This window comes from Carassius auratus, chromosome 5, assembly GCF_003368295.1.
Source record: "Carassius auratus strain Wakin chromosome 5, ASM336829v1, whole genome shotgun sequence".
Lineage (NCBI taxonomy): Eukaryota > Metazoa > Chordata > Actinopteri > Cypriniformes > Cyprinidae > Carassius > Carassius auratus.
In genome coordinates, this window is record NC_039247.1 from 5,527,613 (window position 1) to 5,550,002 (window position 22,390).

The following is a 22,390-nucleotide window of genomic DNA, read 5'->3' on the forward strand; positions in this document are numbered from 1 at the left end:
GTGTCGGCGATGCGATGCTGATGCTGTTGCTGTGAATTTGATTGACGCGAACATGTCGGTGTGATGGGGGAGCGCCGGGATGCAGCTGATGATGGTCCAGAAGGGGAATACGTGCTGTCAAATCAGACGTTCTCTTTAAGATATAACACCTAGCGTTCTCCTTTATCATCTATGACAAAGATTTCTAAATTCGTGTTGTATTTCACACGCGCGCAATGGATCTAGCTGATGCTACCGCAGCGAGGATCTGATTTTTCCTTCCTTCCTTCAATATCTGTGTATTATGGTAGAGTCAAGCCGGGGCATCAAACATAAACTGTGCAACCCTGATGACAACTCCATCAGGATATCAGGATATCAGCAATGGAATCGCCTTACAAGTAGACTCTAGTTTTTCATGATCACAAACCATAATTTCATGAACGCACTATCAAAGTGTTTTCTAATCTGATTGAGCGAAAAAAGTAGCCTGCGCTTAAGAGACGGACCACTGCTCACAAATTATGGACGAGGAGAATATGACCAAAAGCGACGAGCATCATCTGAGTTTGCAAAAAGCCTTGCAGCAGTGCGAACTGGTGCAAAACATGATAGACATTAGTATCTCCAGCTTGGAAGGTCTGAGGACCAAATGTGCCACATCCAACGACTTGACACAAAAAGAAATCCGAACGCTGGAGGTAAGCAAGCATCCATTTGCCTCAGCCCAAATGTGAATGTTGCACCCCAGCATTTCTACACATGTCAAGAGAGTGGATGCGACCGCGCGTGCATTCACATTAAACAATCCTGCATCTTTGATCGTGAATTCAGTTAAAGTTGCATCTCTGGGATTGACTGTATTGGCGTAATAATCGAAGAAGCTCGCGCTGCAGTGAGAGGCGCGAGCTTGCGCATTCTGCAGGTGGTGAAGAAGGTGGCTCGTGCGCTCGCGCTGCTGACATGGACAGCGAAAGGGGCCTGTTGTTGACATTAATTTACATCCTCGTTTTTATATTTTCCTCGACATTAAAACGGTCGTTCGTACAATATAAACACGAGATTATTTTAAATTGTGTTATGTAACCATAGCTACTGTCCCAGATATTTTTTTCTATTTTAATATGATGGCAGTATTTTGTGTTAGCTATAGTAGCTACTGTAGTGGTTTTTTTTCTTTTCAAAGAAGCAATAGCTAGTTCAGGGTGGCATATAATGCTTATTAAAAATTAGGGCAATTACTTAAGGGAAACGGGAAGTGTTTAAATATTTTTTTAACGTCTTTAACTCTTTTTCTCCCACGCTTAGGAACCGATTCCGATTATTCTAAATGGAGTGATTCTATTCGAGCTACTTTTGTAGAATTTTCACAGCACATGTTGCTTTCTGCCTTGAACAGCTTGTTGCCAAGTGATGAGATTTCATATTTCAACAGAACAGATAGTAATATATATATATATATATATATATATATATATATATATATATATATATATATATATATATATATATACACACACAGTGTATAGCTATGTGATATAATACTGAGTCAGATTCATTCAGGAACTATTTATTCAGAAGTGTTTCTTTTGCTAAAAAGAGTCTAAAAGAACCGATTCATACTGGATGAGTAAATTGACCAGGAATCAAATTACTTTACACAAGCTGAATGTTTTTGATTTATGACAAAGTACCGACTCATAAGAGCCATTCATTCAGGAATCGGACTACGATTTACTTTCTAATATATTATAGGGTTTTCAGCAAAATGTAAACCATTAAACAGTTCCACAGCAAAGATAGACTAACATAGGAAAAATATCAGTATTGTTTTGGATTGTTTTAAAAGATAGGCCATCTGTAATTAACAGATTAAGATTACACATTTAAAACACCAGGTTGAGCTAGGTGTTTAAAACTAACATACAAAACACACTTGTGCAATTGGACTTGTTACTGTAAACCTTATGGTTACTGAGATATAACCCTTGTGGAAACTTCCCTGTGATATACAGTACTGTAGCTCTGGTCCTGTTTGAAGGGTGGGGAATTTTAGACTAAAACACATCCAACTACAATCATGTCAGTTTGTTGACTTGTGTTTCAGCATGTTTAGGCTTAAAAAATTGTTTTACATTACACTGGGTCTGTGCAGATGCAAGAAAATATAATTCTGCTTATGGGCTTGATGTGTTGGCTGTATGACACCTATTTCTTAACTCACCATCATTGTCTTGTCAATATCTTACCTTTCAGCTGGCTATAGTAAGTTATTTGTCTTTCATTGGTATTTATGATATAGTATTATGATTATATAAATTTGGGTTTTGAGTAAGGTTATACTTTTGATCATGATTATGTGCTGTTGCATTCATGTTGGCATAGTGTTTAGCTTTTTTTTTAATTTTTTTCTCAGTCTGCTTTTCAGAAGCTTTCTAGTAGTTTTGCACTCTGTTATTTTGATGTGGGGAAACCCGTTTTCCATTGGCTGTCGACTGCAGCTGTCACTAGTGTCAGTATGTCAAAATGAAGCACTTTGTTTGTTCATGTTGATGGAATAATAATTACAAACATTAGATATTATCAGGGGGTTCTTGCTTGTTTATCTGGTGATGGACATTAGCATCCTTAATTTACCAGGCACCAGCGATGCTCAAAGTGTAATGGCAGCAATACAGTGATCCCTCAATAACTATATGAGCTTTTACCAAAAATAATAAAAACTCATTCAAGGACATTTTATGTGGTCTAGACAAAGCATGTCCTTCGAATACATCAGATACTGATGAAATCTGTAGTATTTTCTAATAAAGGATTATAATTAATTATGATGTTGTGTTAATAATATTAATTGGTAATGGATTAAAACAAGCATATCCAGTGCTTATAAATCGCCATTGGCTTAAATTACATTATAAACAAAACCGTATCTACTGTATAGAAGCCCATTACTGCATCGGAATAAAAAAGAAAGAAAGATAGTTGTGACTTTTATGTCACAGTTCTAATAATATCAGAAGTGTAAGATAAAAGTCACAGTTACTGTTTTATATATATATATATATATATATATATATATATATATATATATATATATATATATATATATATATATATATATATATATATATATATATATATAAGTAAAGAATAAGTAAAAATGTTGCAACTACCCTTTTTTATTCCTTGGCTTCCATAATGGAAAGATACATCAATCAATCAATCAATCAATCAATCAATCAATCAATCAATCAATCAATCAATCCACATAAAAAAGTATCTTGAATCATAAAAAAAAAATTACAATTAAATTAATTAAATATTTTATTTGTGTACCTGCATGTCATATCATTAACACAATGGTTAAAATGTCAGTGTGTTGTGAAATGATTGAAATATTTATTTAAAAAGGAGTTAATTGTTAAAAGGGTTCAGCTGACAAAAAGTTAGGGATTTCTTGGGTTAAAAAATGAATCTGTTTTGTTCAGAATATACCTGCAGCCATTCAAAATAACAAGCGAGAATGACATGGATTTGGGTCAGTCCATCTCAGTTCAGAAAGGGTGTTTAGTTCAAGGAGTGAATTGAGAACTTTAAAGAGTGAAAATGTACATTAAAAGGAACGTCTCTCGGCTTTAATCTTAGATTATTTCAGCTACCCACAGACAATATGTTTTGTTTTCATACAGTAATATTCAGCAAACTGTGTTGCCATGGGAGATCAACTGAACACAAATGAAACTGAACTGACTAAAGATTTAGATGGACAGTGTTTATTAAACTGATAAGGCTGAAATGATCAAATAGCTGATTATTTACCCATTAGCTTGAAAGGTCAACATGTATCTTGATGGCATCCAGTGTGTGATATTCCTCATGTAATACTTTATAGTGCAGACTTGCTTGTGGACAATCCATGAGGACACAACAAATCCATTATTTTCCTGCATGTTGTAAAAAAAAGTGTTCATACAACTCAAGGAAACCATCTATATGGCTTTTTAAGTTCAAATAATCAATTTACACAGTAAGTAAATGTTTAATGTTTGTGAAAAACCTTAAAATGTTTAACATTTATAAATTTGACAACAAAACCCCCAACAACTATATAAACAAAACTGGTATATGGTCCAACAATGCAGCAATATTAATTATTCATGCCCTGGTGCATGCTGGGAATGGAGCTGAACCACAAAACCCTTTTATTTTTTCAGTGTAAACCTATTTGAACTATAAAACTCACCTGCTGATCTTTGTTTCATCTTAACATGAATATATCATGACAGAAAACTCATAAAAGTATTTTTTTAAGCAATATTTACTTGATGTAAATTCACATTTAGTTCATTTATGCTTTTTGCCTCTCAAATCGTTGTGAATAGTTCAGCATTAAAGTCTTTAAAACCATAAATACAGTACATGAGAGAAAAACAGTGCTATACACTGTAAAAAAAATAAAACCTACAAAAAACTAAAACAATATTACTTCCGTATTTCTACTTTAAAATTTAATTGCATTTTCAGAGTAAAAAAATCTTTACCAAATTCTTTTCAGTGTTGAAAATAAGCTAGTGTCTCCTGTGAGCTTTTGTGTATGTTGTTTATTCATGGAGGCAGTAACAAAGCTCAAAATGTTGCCTTCGTATTCCTCCTCGTTTCCCTGCACAAACACTGCAATGACATCACTCTTGGGAAACCTGTCCAGTTTAGAATATTCATGTTTTTCCAACATGCTGTGAATCTGTTCAAAGAGAGCATAAAATATTGAGTGGTGTGAAGGACAGATAAAAATGCCAAGCATTGCATTTAGAGATACATTTCTGCATATTTAACTGATTTAAATTGTTCAATGTATATTTGCATATAAAAAATGTTTATAAATCATATAGGTTAATGAGTGTTTACATGAAGTTCTTTCTTTCTTTTTTTTCAGGGTAAACTGGTGACGTATTTTAGTCGGCAGCTCTCTTGCAAGCGTAAAGTGTCCTTACAGGAGCGGAATGTGGAGTTGGATGGATTCCCGCAGCTGGGACACTGGTTCCGCATTGTTAACCTGAGGAAGGAGGTTATTGAGGTATGTACAGTACAATCCTGTGTGTTGTGTCCTAAACCAGTCGTGCACAAACAAACCCAGCTGCACAGATGATTTCATTGACCAACTCCATCACAGTCATCTGTCAAGAAAAGTTCAAACTTCATGGATCCAGTTCAGAAACATCATGCATAAATTTGATTGTGAAAAATTTGCTAATCATTTGCTTAAGGTAATCAGCCCTGTGATTGACATTACTAATGAAATCTTTTGAATTGTATTATTGTCTCAAACAGGGTTATTATAGTTAACTAAGACTAAAACCATTAAAACATTTGCTTGAAGTAACCATTAAACAAAATAAAATATTTAGACATATATATATATATTTTTTAAGTAATAAAAATGACAATAACATAAAATTATGAAAACATTTGCTAAAATTTAAATGATAATAGAATATATAAAAATAAAGTAATTAAAATATTGACAAAAACTATAAAAGTAGATTATTTGATGCTATAATAATGATGATCTCAGCTCATGTCTTTGGAAAATGAAAGTTTTCAGTTAATCCAATCAGTTAGAAACTTTAATTTCTATACTATTTGTTATCAAGGTACAGAATGATTAAGTGCAAAATGCATCTAAATCTGGCAAGCAAATAAATTCAATTGGTCTCTAATTTTTTGGAAGTGCACAGTAATGTATGATTTAAAGCAAGGATTTTATTATACTGCAAGAACAGTAATCTCTGTTATAAGCAATATTTGCAAATCAGATACAAACAATCAAGCAGAGAAAAGAAAAGTAAGTTTTGATACTGCAAGTGAAAATATGGAATAAAAAAATCACTAAATCTTGTCTTAAATGCTTAAAAGTTTTACTCTGCTTTATTACTAAAAACAATTACATCTGTTTGGTGTTTTTATTTGTTTATATTAAATGTATAATATTATTTACTAACCCTAATCCTTAGTATTGACTTAATTACAGCATATTGATTAATTGTCAGTGCTTGCTTGATTTCAAGTTGAAATTGGTAAAAGGAAATTATTAGAAAACAGGAACAATTTACCTAATTTTAGAATTTAGTCCCAGTTACATGTTCAAATGGGATGGCAGTAAAATGTTTTACAAGCAATGTTTATGCAATGAAAGGCAGAAAACATAAGAAAGAAATGAAATTCAATATATAAATATCTAGAAGTTGTACAAAGTGAACATAGTGATGTGAAATCCATATTTAAGTGCGTGTGTGGAGAGATGTGCAATTATATGTAAATGTGTAACTGGTTTATAGTTGTCTAGTGAGAGCAAGTTTATGTAGGATCAGGATGTTTTGTGGGAAGTAGCTGCTTCTGAGCTTTTCCAGAAGCAGCTACTAGAAATAGTTCCCTTCTGATGGCATAAAAGGTTGTAAACATGATCTAGAACAGCAGATACTCTGAAGGCCTTGAGGTTTTTCCTCCTGTGTCGCTGTCCTTGGTGCTGAAGTGTTGGCGCTGTCCAAAGTGCTGCAGCCCCCTGCTGATGTGGAGAAGGAATTGCAACCATAACAACACAACAGTTCCTAAAAAAATTATAGATTTTTTTAATCAGTTTTGTCCATAAGGCAATTAACCAATGTAATACGCTTTTGCTGAAGCCATCAGCTCACATTATTTCAACAAGTTATTTTCTTTCTATATAACCAGTATCTTTAAATCAATATTTGTATAATTCTCCTTTGTTTTTAATTCAATATGTCAGTTGCAGTGCTTCATGGGATTGTAGCGCCTTCCCTCGTAAGAGCTGTAAAGCACAGAGTCTTGTACCTTTGCCTTTTTTGTCTGAATTTTTTTTCCAAATCAAAGGTTGTAATATTGTGATTCAAGACATAGCCTGTTGGTTTAGTTTGTGGTTTAGAACTATTAAATAAAGGCATTTTGAAAATTATCATTGGAAAAAATTAATGGGAAAAATACTCTAGCTAAAATATTATGTCTGGCTATATGTTTTATATCTTAAAAAATATTTTAAAGATGCTGATAGCTAAGTGTTTACATTTTGAATTTGAATGTAGTAGACATCTTGCAGGGTAATTGAAGGTTGTAGTTTTGAATCTGTCACCATTGAGAAAAGCATTTGTTTTATTGGTCTCATATGTCCCTGAATTGATTTATTGTAATTTATTGTGGATAACAGCATGAGTAATTTTATGTGTTGCAGACATTTTTATAAGTCCAAGTTAAATCTCAAGTCTTTTGTCATCAGTCATAAGTTTCCTATATTCTGTAGGTTAGTTTTATAAACCCTGTTATTTTATATATATATTTTTAAAGTAAGGTATTATTTTAAATTATTTCTTTGTTCAGATCAAATCATACTAAAAGGACATTATTTAATGTTTTACTTGAATTAAAATATATATTTGTTTAACATGATACATTTTAAAATGAATAATTTATCTGTGATTTTTCATTCTATTGATGCACTCTGAATATATATTTTTTTTAAATGCAATTTTACTTTGAATTCCCCATAATAATTAAATGGGCAAATATAGTATTTTCACTGCTTGTCATTTTGATACCAACTTGAATTTTGAGGAACATGTATGCATGTGAATAAATTATGACTAAAAGAAACAGTACTGTTCAAAGGATTGGGGACAGTTAAATTTTTTTTTTTTTTTCATGAATTTAAAGTTGAAATTGAGATGGTTTGTAACATTATGTCTTTATTGTCAATTGTGATAAATTTTATGCATCCTTGCTGATAAAAGTAATTATTTTGTTTAAAAAAAACTTCTAACTGACCCTGAACTTTTTTAACAGTAGTGTTGTATTCAAGTAGTATTCGAAATCCACTTGATCTTAAAAATCTCATTGGGCAAGTGAATGAAATACAAATGATATTTTTCAGTCTAGGTCAGCTTGCACATCTCAGACTTGTGTCTTTATTGTAGGAGATCTCTCCAGGTGAGCTGACTCTGGAGGCTCTGTTGGAGATGTCGGATGAGCAGGTGTGTGAGGCGCTGCAGAAGTTTGGAGCGAGTGATGAAGAATGTGCTCGGCTCAATGCCTCACTCACATGTCTACGATCAGCCCACAAATCAGGTGAGTTCACAGGATGTAGCTAAAAATAAAAACATACAAAAATATATCTATCTGTCTGTCTGTCAAGAATCACCTGTCTGTCTCTCTACTCTTATGGCAAAAAGTACAGAAAAGTATGAAAACACAGAATTCTCAAAAATTTCATTATATGGTGTATCATTTATTTTTCTTCTAAATTTACTTGAGTGGTTAATAAGAGGTATCCACCCAGATTATTTTTGTTCTGGTCTGAAAGAAAAGTTATATTAGAGATCATCCAGTAGAGGGCAACACAACGCTGAGTTTCATTATTGTGTACTGGGATGGAAAGACACTGTCACTCTGTTGTAATGCATCTGAATTTGCTTAATATGATACATTTAGTTATAGAGAATATAGAGTTTTGTGTGTGTGTGTGTGTGTGTGTGTGTGCAGGCTTTATTTTGTATTTTAGGTAATTAATCACAGATCGTGGAATGGGAAGGAGCTTTGTGCATTTGAGTCTGTCTGCATAGTACATTAAACTCTTTAATTTCAAAATATCAAACAAAACCCGGTTTTCTGCACTATCCCACTATAAGTTGTACTGATAGTCACAACTCTAAGTATGACTGGATGAGCCATGATCAGTTAAAATATTAACAATATTAATTAGCAATATTAATGATTTGTTATCATGCATTTATTTGATAAAAAAAAATACTATTTAAACAGTATTTTAACAGTTTTTATATATATATATTTTAAAATATAATTTGGTAACACTTTAGAATAGGTAACACATATTAGTTGCTTATTAGAATGCATATTACTAGATTATAAGCCATGTATTAATGCTAATTAAGAACATATTAATGCCTTATTCTACTTGACCTCATTCTATATCCCTAATCTTACCCAATACCTAAACCTAACAGCTACCTTACTAACTATTTATAAACAGCAAATGAAGAATTTATTGAGAAAAATGTCGTAGTTAATAGTTAACATGTGTTACCTACTCTAAAGTGTTACCTATAATTTATTCATGTGATGGCAAAGCTAAGTTTTCAGTAGCTGTGCTTTTTAACAAAAACATAAATGTCTTTACTGTCACTTTTGATGAATCAGTTTGTAATGAATCCATACTGAAAAAAAACTGTAAATTGCACAGAAATGTTTTACTAACTGAATAATATGTCACCCTGTGAGGCTCAGGTTTTTAAATGTATTAGTATTTGTAACATGAATGAATTAATAAATTAATTTAATTAAAAGGTTTTGTTTAAACAAGGCCTTTCTCCAGATGTTTTAATTGCAATGAGCTTCAGGGTTATGTTTATACAGTTTGATACCTCAGAGCTTATTCGTAGTGTGTGTTTCTACCACTGGAGGACAGCATTGTATCACGGTCTAAAATACAGCACAGTTTGATAACAGTGTTAGGTAACATCACACTTTAAATGATCAGCTAGATCCTCCTGCAGTGTTTTGTCCTCTATCCCCACAGCTGGAGCTGATGGTTACTGCTCTTACCTGGAAAAGATTTGATTGAAGGAAGTGTTTCTGCAGATGTTCAAATCTCAGTCCATGTTAAATCCTCACCAGTTTGTGATGAAGTTAGAAAGCTGATAATTAATGTTTTAAACGGCTGGAGCGTCCTGCTTTATGGACTTTTTCTTGCTAATAATTTTGTCCTCAATTGATGTTAACATCGTATGTACATCTTTCAGCTTTCTGCATCCATGGAAGTTAATGATTTGCACATTTAACGTTGCCTATGATTAATGATTTGATTGATAGGCTACTTATGAGCCAGATTAATAATCAAATATGACCAATAATCAATCATGAAATATTTTTCAAAGACAAAAAATGTCCTTCTGGGGAAATCAAAAATGCCTGTGTTGGCCAACAGTGGGCAGCAAAGCTCTTTCAGTCTAGTACTATGTTGCATGAGTTATAATAGGGTTGTCAGAAAACAAAGGAAAACTATTCTTTAACAGGTAAATTATATCACACATACAAAAAGTGATCTTATATTTGAGTGTTTGTTTGCACGCATCTGTTCAAATTGTGCATGTATTTTTGAAGTGATTAGATATAATGCATTTTTGTTTTCATTGTATCTCTTTAGCAAATCCACAGTACCCTCGCATCCGCTCTTTCTTTCCTCCATTGACTCTGTATTTGCTTTGAGTAGTGTTAGTGCGGCTGCCCTGGGGTGCCTGAATTTTCGCAAACGTGGATTCCCTGCTGTGATAGTGTTCAGACACAGCGCTAACCGCCGGTTGCACTGTTGAAAGTGTGATCAGGCTGGATTGCTTTGTTTAAAGATGGCTTAGAGAGGATTTTAAGATGCTCGTAACTTGTTGAGGACCCAGCATGGGCTCCTTCAGAGTCCAGTGGAGGTGTCACACAAGGACTGTGGGGATTCCAGCCATCACAAGAGCATGGTGGATAATTTAAAATTGTCATCTATCGTCATCTTGATTTCTTTTCTTTCTCACTCTTGCTCTCCGTCTGTCTCTCTAACCCTCTTGTTCTCATCTCTGCAGTGTCTTTTTATTCAGACTGATTAATTTATATGAATAGTTCACAGAAAAATGAGAATTCTGCCATCATTTACTCACTCTCATGTCATTCCAAACCCACTAAGGATATTGTTTCTTCTGTGTGTAAATGACAACAGAATTCATAAAAAAAACATTTTGTGAACTAGACCTGTTTTCTGTGTGTCTGCCCCTCACTAGCCTGCAGTCTTTTCTCCTTCATCTCAGTATCTTTTCATCTCTATCTCTTGAATGGGTAGAGGATAAGCGTAGAGGTCTCATAAGGACAGAGAGAGAATGGGAGGTGTTGTAGTGTCGTCGAGAGGATACTAAACTGAATTAGTGATTTTAGTGAGTTTGAGACCTCACACCTCATTGCTTTCCGGAGAAAAGTAATATATTAAACAGGATTCTTACAGGCAGAACAAAGCAGTGAAAGGCATTCATGCATAATGTTGCTTGATTTTGAAACCTAATACAATTACATTGAAACTTATGTTTATTATATGTGTATATTTTTTATATTATATATTATTTTAAATGGTTAGAATATAATTTTTTTTTTAAGTTGTAATGACCCCAAACTTTTGAACAGTTCAGAAGCAGTGTGTAATTTTAATGTATATTATACCATAATATTTGGAACTCGTCTCATGTTTAACCAGTGTTCCTTTATTAATGAAAATATTTATTGATTCTCAAATTCTCAGAACAAAACAAAGTAGAAAATATCCATATTTGTACAGTTTGCGTTCATGTTTTCTGCCATTTATTCATTTATTCATTAGGCACATCTTTGATTATTGTATCCAGAGAGTGAATGTCACACTGTTGTGACTCCTTTCTAGAACAGAATCGGCTGCTGTAACTTCTTCTACACATAAAGGGGAGAAATCATCTTTCTGGTTTCAGGGATTAACAGGGATTATTTTATAAAAGGCATACTCCGTAACAAAAGTGCACAGACACATCTCAGCCGTTTCTCAAGAACTTTCAATAGCCTATTTAAAAAAATACGGTATATACCAATTTCATGTTCAGTGTGTCAGTATATATTTACCAGTTAATAAAGATGAATAGGTGTATAATACTGCTCATTGTGTTATTTTATTGACCTCAAGTTGTATTCTATTTAACCTTTAAACAGTTACTTTACACATTGTAAAAAAAAAAAGTGCTGCTTATCATTCATATTAGTGTGTAATTGGGATTTATGTTTTCAGCTTCTCCCCCAAAACAGCCCTTCAAACAGTTTTACAAATAAACCATTTTTCAGAAGTGTTGTTGCCCAAATATTTGCCCAAAGGTGGTTGTTTTCATAAAATAAACATTTACATAAACCATGACATTGTCACTACTCAGTAACTGGCTTTAAGCAAATATTCCAGGTTCAATACAATTTAAGCTCTGTCAACAGCATCTTTGAAATCCTATCTTTGCATTCATTTTAGCTCCCTGCTCAGTTTATAAAAGCTGGCAAATGTGTATCCTGTGATGCACTTATAGTTCGGCTGGTTCCAAATTACCATAAAAATTCCATTTAGAATTTCAGGCTGGTAGAATTGTTCAACTAGGAAAAGATGCTGTCAATACAGCTACATTTCTATACACAACTATTCAAATGTTTATTTTTTTTAAGTCTCTTTTGCTTGCAAGTCTGCATTTATGTGATTATAAATACAGTATAAACAGTAATAGCGTGAAAAAGTATTATATTTTAAAATTAAGGTTTTCTATTTTAATATATTTTAAAATGTTATTAAAATTTTTGTGATGGCAAAGCTGAATTTCAGATTGCATTACTCCAGTCTTCAGTGTCAAGTGATCCTTCAGAAATCATTCTAATATGCTGATTTGCTAATCATTCTCAAGAAACATGTCTTATTATTATCAATGTTGAAAATAGTTGTGTTGCTTAATATTTTTGGGAAAACTGTGATGCAGTTGAAGGCATGTTTGGTTGGCGAGACTTGGTCATTTTGACTCGGCTCAAATGTGTTTTTGATCTGATGCATGTGTCATTTCCTCTCTGTCAGTATTTTGTCCACTGTGGATGGCTGAGGAGCCTTTATAATTAGCCCTGCCTTGACAGAAATATCACTGCTAAGTCATATTCATAGTCATCATGTCATGTAGTCAGTCATATTGCGTTATTATTAGAGCAGAACCTAATTAACGGCATTCGGAAATGATTAGCGCTGTGATGTATAGGCAAACTGCGTGGGCGACGTGTCATCTTGACACCTTTCTGGAGTTTTTGTGATTTTAATGGCAGTATCTTTGACTTGTGATAATTCCATTGTTAATCGAGATGCTAACAGAAGTATCCATGCATCCCTTTGTAGCAGTTGTATAAGGTACTGTTGCTAGGCAATGGTCGTGATTGCAAATGCATTGTTTCAGAAACTTTGACATGTTCTCATTAGGATTTGCCAAATCATTATCGGTCGACTCTCCTTCTTTCTTCTGTAGTTTGGATGTTTGGATGAAATTAGTGGTGTTATAAGGCTCATAGTTAGTATTAGTAAATGGCTGCTCACTGCTCCGGGTGTGTGTTCATGGTGTGTGTGTGTGTGTGTGTGCACTTTGGATGGGTTAAAGGCAGAGCACAAATTCTGAGTATGGGTCACCATACTTGGCTGTATGTCACTTTGTTAAGAACGGATTTGAAGAAATGTAGCATTGCATAACTTGGTTACCAATGGATACTTTACAGTGGATGGGTGCCGTCAGAATGAGAGTCCAAACAGCTGATAAAAACATTACAACAATCCACACCACTCCAGTCCATCAATAAACACCTTGTGAAGCAAAAAGCTGCATGTTTGTAACAAATGAATCTTTAAATAGTTTCAACTGTCACTTCTGGCCAAATCCATAATAAAGCTTCCTCCAGTGTAAAAGTATCCCCTGTTGTCCTTTCACATCAAAATCCACCAACATATTGGTGTAGAACTATTTCAGACTGTTTTGCTTGTAAGTGGTGCTTGATCTATGTGATCTCTCCTGATATAGGCAATACAATATTTTTGCTGGAGACAGCAATATTATGAATAGAGCACTTTTAACTGGAAGCAAAAAATGACTTGAAAAAATGACTTGTGGTTTATTTACATTACTTGAAGATTATTGTGATGTTTTTATCATCTGCTCTCATTCTGAAGACCCCCATTCACTGCAGAGGATCCATGTGTAAACAATTGATGCAATGCAAAGATTCTTAAACCAACTCATCTGCATCATTGAAGGCCTGAGTGTGAGTACATTTTCAGCAATGTTTAATTTTTGGTTTAACCACCAGTCAAAAACCTTAGCAACTCCTATAACCCTCTAATTTGTGACATCATGTTTTGCTCATGAGAGACATTGATTTGCATCTCATTAATGCAATGAAACTAACTTGGAAGGATATTTGTCTCACTTACTGTGAGGCTATGAATGTTGAAATGAATGCTTTTATAAGATACATTCATCATTCAGGAGAATATACACTGAGGAATTATTGACAGCTGTAGCCACAATCTGCTGCACAACAGACAGATTCATTCACACCTTTCTGTACTAAGACACAGGTGAATCCTGAGGTTGAAAATTGATGATAGACAAAACCAACATGGGGTGTGAGACGAGGATGTTTTAAAAAAATAAATAAATACAACAGCTTTTTTGGAGAACAAACTGTTTTTTTTTATCTTTGCACTTATTTCAGGGTGTTACTAGATAGGGATACACAGTATACCAGTGGCATATCTATATCCTCCAAAAATAAAGTTTTATTTTATTTTATAGGAATTACTTTTTACAGTTTAAAATCTGTGATGTGTTCTTATATAGTATGTTCGTTTCAGACTTTCTCACCAGATATCTTTTCTACTCTACATTTTGCTTTGTATACATGTACATTACCACCCAAAATCTTTGGGTCAGTCTGATTTTTTTTAATAGTTTTTTTCCTCAGGGATGCATTAAATTGATCATTAAATATCAATCACTAAGGACTTCTATAATAAATAAGTTCTGATCAAGTGCTTAAAAATAATTGCTGACCATTGGAATGTTAGTATAGTGTGGAAAATTCTACAGATCAAGTTTGAAAACTATTACAAAATAAGTGAAACACATTCAGTAGATGAAGAATATTGGGTGTCACTCATAAAACATGAGAAGAATGCATTTCTGTGTAGATCCCTCAAATTAGTTCTTACATAAATATATGTAAGAAAGGCTTTTGAAAAGTGAATTTAACTTTCATGAAAAAAATTACTGTAAGAGGTTTCCCTTCTTCTTTTTGCCATTGGTTCCCATTAGACAAACAGTTAGTCCCACCACTAACTAAGGTGAGTTTATAATATTGCTACTTTTTTTTGATTTTTAGAAATCAACCTACAATAGGCTTAAACTGTTTCTGCACATTGGCACTATGATAGGATACACTATTTTAACATTAAAAAGGGACACAACATTTGATTTTAAGTCCAATTATGGTCAGTCTGGTTAGTTTTGTGCTTTTTAAGATGTGATATGCTTTTAGGATAATTGCTTAGGGTTGTTTTTTGTTTGTCAGGCCCTAAAAATCACACTGAAAGAAGGAGAAGGATGTAGTTCATGTGAAGCTTCCTCCGGGGCTCAGCAAAGTATTAATAAACATATCAACCAGCCAAGTAGTTAGTTATTGGTTTCTCAATCATGTAAGCAACTTGACATTGCAAACTTCACACATCTCTCGGCGGGTCGAGCGCAGGCCATGCCTGAAACTTTGAAACTTCGAGTAGCTTGTTTGTCATCTCTCCTCTGTAATTAAAAATGCTTATTTGAGCATCTTCAAGGCAATGAGAGGACTGCGAGAAGTGTCCTTCAGCTGTGCCCACTGGACCCCTCCTTAGGAGTGGCAAACACACTTATCTCCCATCATGCTCAAAGAGTGGGAGTGTGTCCCCTAGAGCGACTTGAGTGTCTTGTAAGGGGGTTGAGGGGTTGTTAAGGGCCCTTAGAATCATTTGTGTGTAGTGAACTGTGACCGCTGAGCCTCAGTCCAGGTAAACCACAAGAAGGAGGGTCCTGTAATGGTGTTTGTTCATGTGTGGAGTCGGTAGAGTGTGGATTCCAAGCAATTACTGATTAACGATCTTTGACAGAAATTGACAATTTTTCTCTCTCCCTCTCTTTTTTTTTTTCTTTTTTTTTTTTAGAAAGTTTCTTCGTAAACCATGACTTAGTGGAGCTGTAAATTTTAGTTTTGCAGTGTGGCCTCAATCTTAGTTTGCCATGACAAGATGAGCTGTGATGCCCATGAGCGTCATGCATTCAAGTCCAGCTTGTAATATTTCCCGATCTTCTTTATTAATAATATAAGGTTAAATAACAAAAAATCCCACTCTTTAAGTAACACTTATTCTGCAAGGATAGACTTATACTATAACTTTATTGAGTTAAAATCACATTTTCCACTAAATTACATTGAAGCCTAAAGGTGCAGTTACATTTGTCCATTGTTCTAGGGCAATATCTAGTAATTTCAATAGGAATCCACTCGATTTCCCAACACAGATTTTATAATGGATTTTTTTCATGGATTTGCTGTGCTGACCAGAGAAAGCTGCTTTGTTTGAAATGTACCTTTGCTTAAAAAAATGTGTACGAAAAAAAATACTTTTTAGTATTGCAATATTCCACCTTTAATTCCTTTTGTTGCTCAAATCATTTAGACCTTCCCTGCCTTTACTATCCCGTGAACGGACCAAGAGGGAGTACCTCTTGCCAGCCCAGTGTTATAGCTTTTGTATTATTTTCTCAGCAAGTAATTGTACAACGAAATTCACTAACTTGAAAGAAAAATGAACCACTTTTGCAATTAACCTATTAGATGAGTTTGAAAATGAATTGATGTTCTTTAGCACATTTAGCCATGTGGGTTTCCATCCATCTTCTTGTCTTTCAGCTATTCTATATATAAAAGTGCCATCAATCAAATTACAGCAGCTCTCCCAGAGTTGAAGACATTTTCTACAGCTCACGTTCAATCTCATGAAAATACATTCAGATAACAAAAATAATCCCACACTTTCTCTAGAGTTAGACAAATTTAATGTCTGTCTGCTGGTTTTCCCTTCATTCTCTGTAATGCCAAATTATTCTGTATTTATGTCAACACAATCATTTTCGCAAGAGGAAAACAAACAGAGAAAGAGCTAGCGAGACTGAAAAACATGATATGATGCATAATGGTCATCTTAAGAAAAAAGAAGGATCATATTTTGACTCATATTTTAATTTCCCTCTTGTCTACATTAATGGTGTTGGTGATTCCATTATGAACATTACAAAACTGGTATAAGGGACACATTTCAGTTATATTCTTAATTGCAGAAAATGCAGAGAAATTTAATGAATATGAATTGAATTTCATTTGAATATGTATTAATGAATGTGTATTCCTTTTTTTTTTTCAAGAACAACTTGAGGATGACAAATTACACAGTAATGGAGGTGAGGCACCGTCCGTTTCTCTTTCTCCAGTGTGTCTGTTGTCATTGTGGTGTTTTTACGTATCCGTCAAATTCAGAACTCATTATATTGAGACACTCTCAGTTACACATATCCTTTCATCTTTCTGTCTGTTTGTCATGATAGATGCCGTCTGAGTCTCTTCACTGTTGACATCCTTCATCTGGCCCTTGGTATCAAAATGCATCTTCTCTTCTCTTCTCTTCTCTTCTCTTCTCTTCTCTTCTCTTCTCTTCTCTTCTCTTCTCTTCTCTCTTCTCTTCTCTTCTCTTCTCTTCTCTTCTCTTCTCTTCTCTTCTCTTCTCTTCTCTTCTCTTCTCTTCTCTTCTCTTCTCTTCTCTTCTCTTCTCTTCTCTTCTCTTCTCTTCTCTTCTCTTCTCTTCTCTCTCTTCTCTTCTCTTCTCTTCTCTTCTCTTCTCTTCTCTTCTCTTCTCTTATACCTTGTCATCTATGCTCTTCATGTCTAGTGGTTGTATGTTTTTCAGATCATCAGCATTAGTCAGTAAGTTTTTTTCTGTTTGAGGATTACAGCTGTTTGAGGAGTTATAGCTATCTAAAGTAAACTGTTTAAAAATTTTTTTTTTTTCATTTTCAGTTCATTATTTTAAAATAATTTTAACAAACGTTATAAAAATATTGAACAGATTTTTTTTTATCAAGTACAATTTGTTTGTTCAAACTGATTATTTTAGAAAATATGATGTAAAATAAATATGAATTTATATATATTTTTAATCAAGTTCAGTTTATTTGTTTAAACTAATTCATTTTCAGTTTCAGCTTTTGTTATTGCTTACTTTCCAAATGAATTATATGAAATAAGTTTGATTTATTTTGCAGATTTTTTTTTATCAAGTTGAGTTTATTTATTTAAACTGATTTATCTTCAAACAATTTAGTAAATTTTGTGTAAATTTTTAATTTTAAAAACAAATTCAAGTTTATTAAATAGTTTTAAATATTAATTTTCATATTTATTATGTCAGATTATTTTAGTAAAAACTAAGTAAAATAAATATTATGTTGCTCATGTTTTATTTACTGTATTTAAATTAAGTTAAATTAAATTACATTTGTTTTTTTACATTCTATCAGCCCTTTTCCACTTTTTTTTAATTCTTGTCTAATTTTGTCTCGTCTCATATATTATTATTGCCTGTTTTGGTTCATCTCATGTAACCTCACCTCACCTGGTCTCTTCATTTTTGATCTCTTCTTTTTTTTATTTTTGTCCTTGTCTTATCTTCTCCAGTGTTTTTTTCCAACCTTACCTGTTCCCCTTTATTCTGGCTGGTACAAACCTCCATCTCTCACACTTTGTGTCCACAGGATCCAAGCAGGACTGGTCTATTCAGTGGCCCACGTCTGAGTCGGGTAAAGAGAACACCCCAGTGGGGCCGTCAGACCACAGTCAGTGGGTCCGTCTCCAGCTCTCCCAGAGCCCCAAATTGCACTCGCGCTACAGCCAGCACTTGTGCCAGAGTCCCCAGGCCCTGGCGCCCCCTTTCTACTCCCCTCACCCAACAGACCGGCTTACCGTGGACCCTCACTATGGCCTCTTCCCCTCACCTCTGGATATGGGACATCACTCTCTCCCTCCTTCCCCCAGACAGAGGCATTTTGCCCACACCCCTCCGCGGACTCCCTTAGTAGTGAACACCATGACCCCTCCAGGGACGCCACAGGTCAGGCGCAGGAATAAACTGAAGGCCCCTGGAACCCCGCCGCCCGCCAGCCGGAAGCTCATCCACCTTCTGCCAGGGTTCACGGCTCTGCACCGCAGCAAATCCCATGAGTTCCAGCTGGGGAACAGAATAGATGACGCACAGACGCCCAAGTGAGTCACACTACATTATACAGCATTCTGCGTAATGCATTGTGCAGTGCATTTTAAATGTCGATTTGTTTTTCAGTGTGAGGGCAACATCTTAGTCTGTAGCTCAGCAAAAAAAGTAAGCAGCCTAGATAGTAAGCATTTTAGGGCATCACAAATGTGGGTTTGACATAAAGCTTCTTATCTTCTAAAATACATTGTTTGATCAAAAATTAAAACAGCATTGCATGTAATTCTTCATAAGTAAGACAATCCCAGAATGCACTGATTAATAATTTGATTATTCAGTATATATTTCATCAATTTAACAAAAAAGTATATATTTATATATATATATATATATATATATATATATATATATATATATGTGTGTGTGTGTGTGTGTGTGTGTGTGTGTGTGTGTGTGTGTGTGTGTGTGTGTGTGTATGTATATATATATATATATATATATATATATATATATATATATATATATATATATATATATATATATATATATATATATATGTACTTCCTGTAATACAGTATAAAAATTACAAAAACACAACACAATTAATAAAATTCAAAAGTGAAAATGGAAATAAATAATCAAGAAAATAATGGTATATTAAAATAGTAAAATATTAGGAATGTATTCTAGATTCTTGTGCAATTTTTGTGTGTCATGCATGAGTGACCAATGGGAGGTTTTAAATCAGTAACTTTGAGGTTTCATGATGGTTAGGCCACTTGTGCCTTATGTTGTTTTGACAAAAAGATAAACAAAAAAATAGAGAGACATTACTTCCTAGTTTAGATCAGTAAACTGGATTAAATGGCATTAGATGGGTGATTACCAGTCCCCCTGCTCTGATGTGATCCAGACCCTTTGCATGTCACTTTAATAAGGGCCTGGATGCAGAGAATGCCAGCAAATAGGGAAATCCAATCAGGACAAAGCTATTCCAATATCTCCTGTAGACCTGATTTGGGACTTGTATTGTTCATTTGAGACTTTGTTGATTCATGCCTAGGACAGCCGATGAACAGACAATGACATGGACATGTCTAATGGAGCAGTACATGTATGTATGTACATGGGACAAAGACGATATTCAAACATCAAAGCAATTAAAGTTTAATAAAGATTTTTTTTTCTCCCCACATTAGAATGTGTCATGCTTAATGTTATTATTTCTTAGCAAAAATCTATGACTCTCATACATTTTTACCATAAGTTACAGAGTTACAATCCCTTTTGTAAATGTAATTTGATGTGAAAATTGACACCAAAATTGGACGTCTTGTTTTTGTCCCAAATGCATGGCATACCAAAAATGCCAGTCATATCTCATAGTTACAGCCTGTCTTTAGATGTATATTCATGACCATCATTTGTGACTACTGTAGTTGTATAAATGGAGTTCGCTGCTTTAAGCTTATAAATTGTCAGTCCAGATCTATACTTTTTTTTCAAATTCAGATCATAAACATTGAGGCCATCTTCTTGATTTAATTCCTCTGTCTTTAAATAAACTTGTAATGCTTTGGTGAGTGAAATAGTGTGCAGAAAGCATCAGAAGCATCATGAAAACAGGGTCAGTATCTGGTATATGTACTTTGGCTTTTACCATTAGTGTGGAAATAGTTGATGGAAATTCGCTTTTGCGGTCTGACTCTCCAAAAACAACTTTTCACAATTTATCCAGAATATTAGTCATTTATGGAGGTTTTCATAATGCTACAATTTATTTTTTGAAACAGCTAATGAGCTTGTCTGTCAAACCCACATTGTTTCACTGTTATTGTTGAGGCGTACTTTTTGTATAAAGCCTTATTGCCTCATAATGGTTTGTTTCATCACCAGTTGCAGGACATTCTAACCGTAATTGTTTTATGGCCGGATTTACATATTTGCTTAAGCTGATTGTGAAATGCTGTGTTTTAAATTCTTACTGCGTTGGTGCTACATATATCTCATTAGAACAGCTGTTTAGCCAAATCATAAAAAAAGAGGAAACTTAGTTGCTGTCAGGACAGGTAAATTAAGTTTTACACCTGCTCCAAATTTAAGTCACAATGGATTTGGATTTTCTGTTGATTTGATAGGATCACGACTGAATGAAAGACGCTTAGCTTGTGTGCTGCATGCATCTTAAATGATTATAAATGCATCCTGGTGAGACCCTGACACAGTTTGATATTGACAGTTTGATTTTAATTTGGAGAAAACCTGGAACTGTCAATTTTGAATAGATTAAAGGCATGTTTGTTAATGGAAGAGCTGAAATCAAAATCAAAATTGTATTTATATGATCAAAAACACAGTGAAAATAGTAATATTGTGAAATATCATTGCACTTTAAAATAGCTGCTTCATATTTTAATATATTTTACAGTTTTGTTTATTCCTGTGATGGCAAAGCTGCATTTTAAGCGTCATTAATCCAGTCCACGGTGTCACATGATCCTTTAGAAACTTCTTTTTTAATATAAAGTGCATACAAACAGCATTTATTTGAAACAGAAATGTCTTTACTGTCACCTTTGGTCAATTTAATTGCATTTCTGCTGAATAGACAGTGACATGCTTGTGCAAGGAGGTCATCATATTGTATATTTAACCCTTGACTTATGAAGCAGTAAATTTAGGTGTGTACATGCATGGAATAACAAAAAGACAAGGCAAGGCAAATGCTGGTTATATATATTCATGACCAGCATTTGCAGTTACTTGTTAGATCCTTAACACTGAGACCATCTGCTTTGTTTAACTCTTTGGCTTCAGCAGTTTTAATATGCTTTGGTTACTGAAATATGGTGCAAAAAGGATCATAAGTATCAATAAGACAGGACCTGTATCTGGTATATTTTACTTTGGTTTCACTTTCGAATATGTCACATTAGTGGCCTACTGGTTAGTGTACATGCTCAATACACAAAAAAGACATGAAGAGCCGTAGAAACATCTTTCCCCTGAAAAGACACAGTTGACTAGTAGTTGAGATAATTATCACCTTTAGTATAGTGGAAATAGACTGCCTCAGCCTGAGACCTATACCAAGAGCAAGACACCACGTAATGAGATTCAGACCAAGGCCACGTTCATCAGGTCTCAAAAGGTTTCAGGACTAATACTGCAAGATCACGGCTTCAACTCTGCTGTTAATTAAAAACTCCAAGAATCATCTACAAATATTTTATTGAAGAACTTTTATATTCAAGTGCTCACACACTGGTTGTTTGGGGTCTGAAGTTGTGGTTCTCTTCAGGAACGGGCTCTTTTTAGTGCTTTGGAAAGCTGTTCATTGTCTCAAGGGACAGAAGTGGCAATGTTTCTTCCTCTTAATTACAGACCTTTTGACAGCTCGCATTAACCTTTGACCCTCACACTGTGAGACATGCATGCTCACATGCACTCCAGAATTCCTAATGAGGGATTTTTAACGAG

General features: G+C 34.1%; 1 protein-coding gene across 3 annotated transcripts in view; it reads left to right on the plus strand.

Annotated features, from left to right (window-relative positions):
* Nucleotides 1–11: 11 nt before the first annotated feature.
* The window catches only part of LOC113072224 (kinase suppressor of Ras 2-like), an 86,871-nt gene continuing 64,492 nt past the window's right edge, over nt 12–22,390 (plus strand). For all 3 annotated transcript variants that reach the window (XM_026245298.1, XM_026245296.1, XM_026245304.1), the window contains exons 1-5: nt 12–680; nt 4,913–5,053; nt 7,962–8,112; nt 17,073–17,108; nt 18,456–18,963. In XM_026245298.1, coding sequence (XP_026101083.1) covers nt 504–680; nt 4,913–5,053; nt 7,962–8,112; nt 17,073–17,108; nt 18,456–18,963 — 1,013 coding nt within the window. In that variant the 5' untranslated portion in view covers nt 12–503. The remainder of the gene's footprint in view (nt 681–4,912; nt 5,054–7,961; nt 8,113–17,072; nt 17,109–18,455; nt 18,964–22,390) is intronic.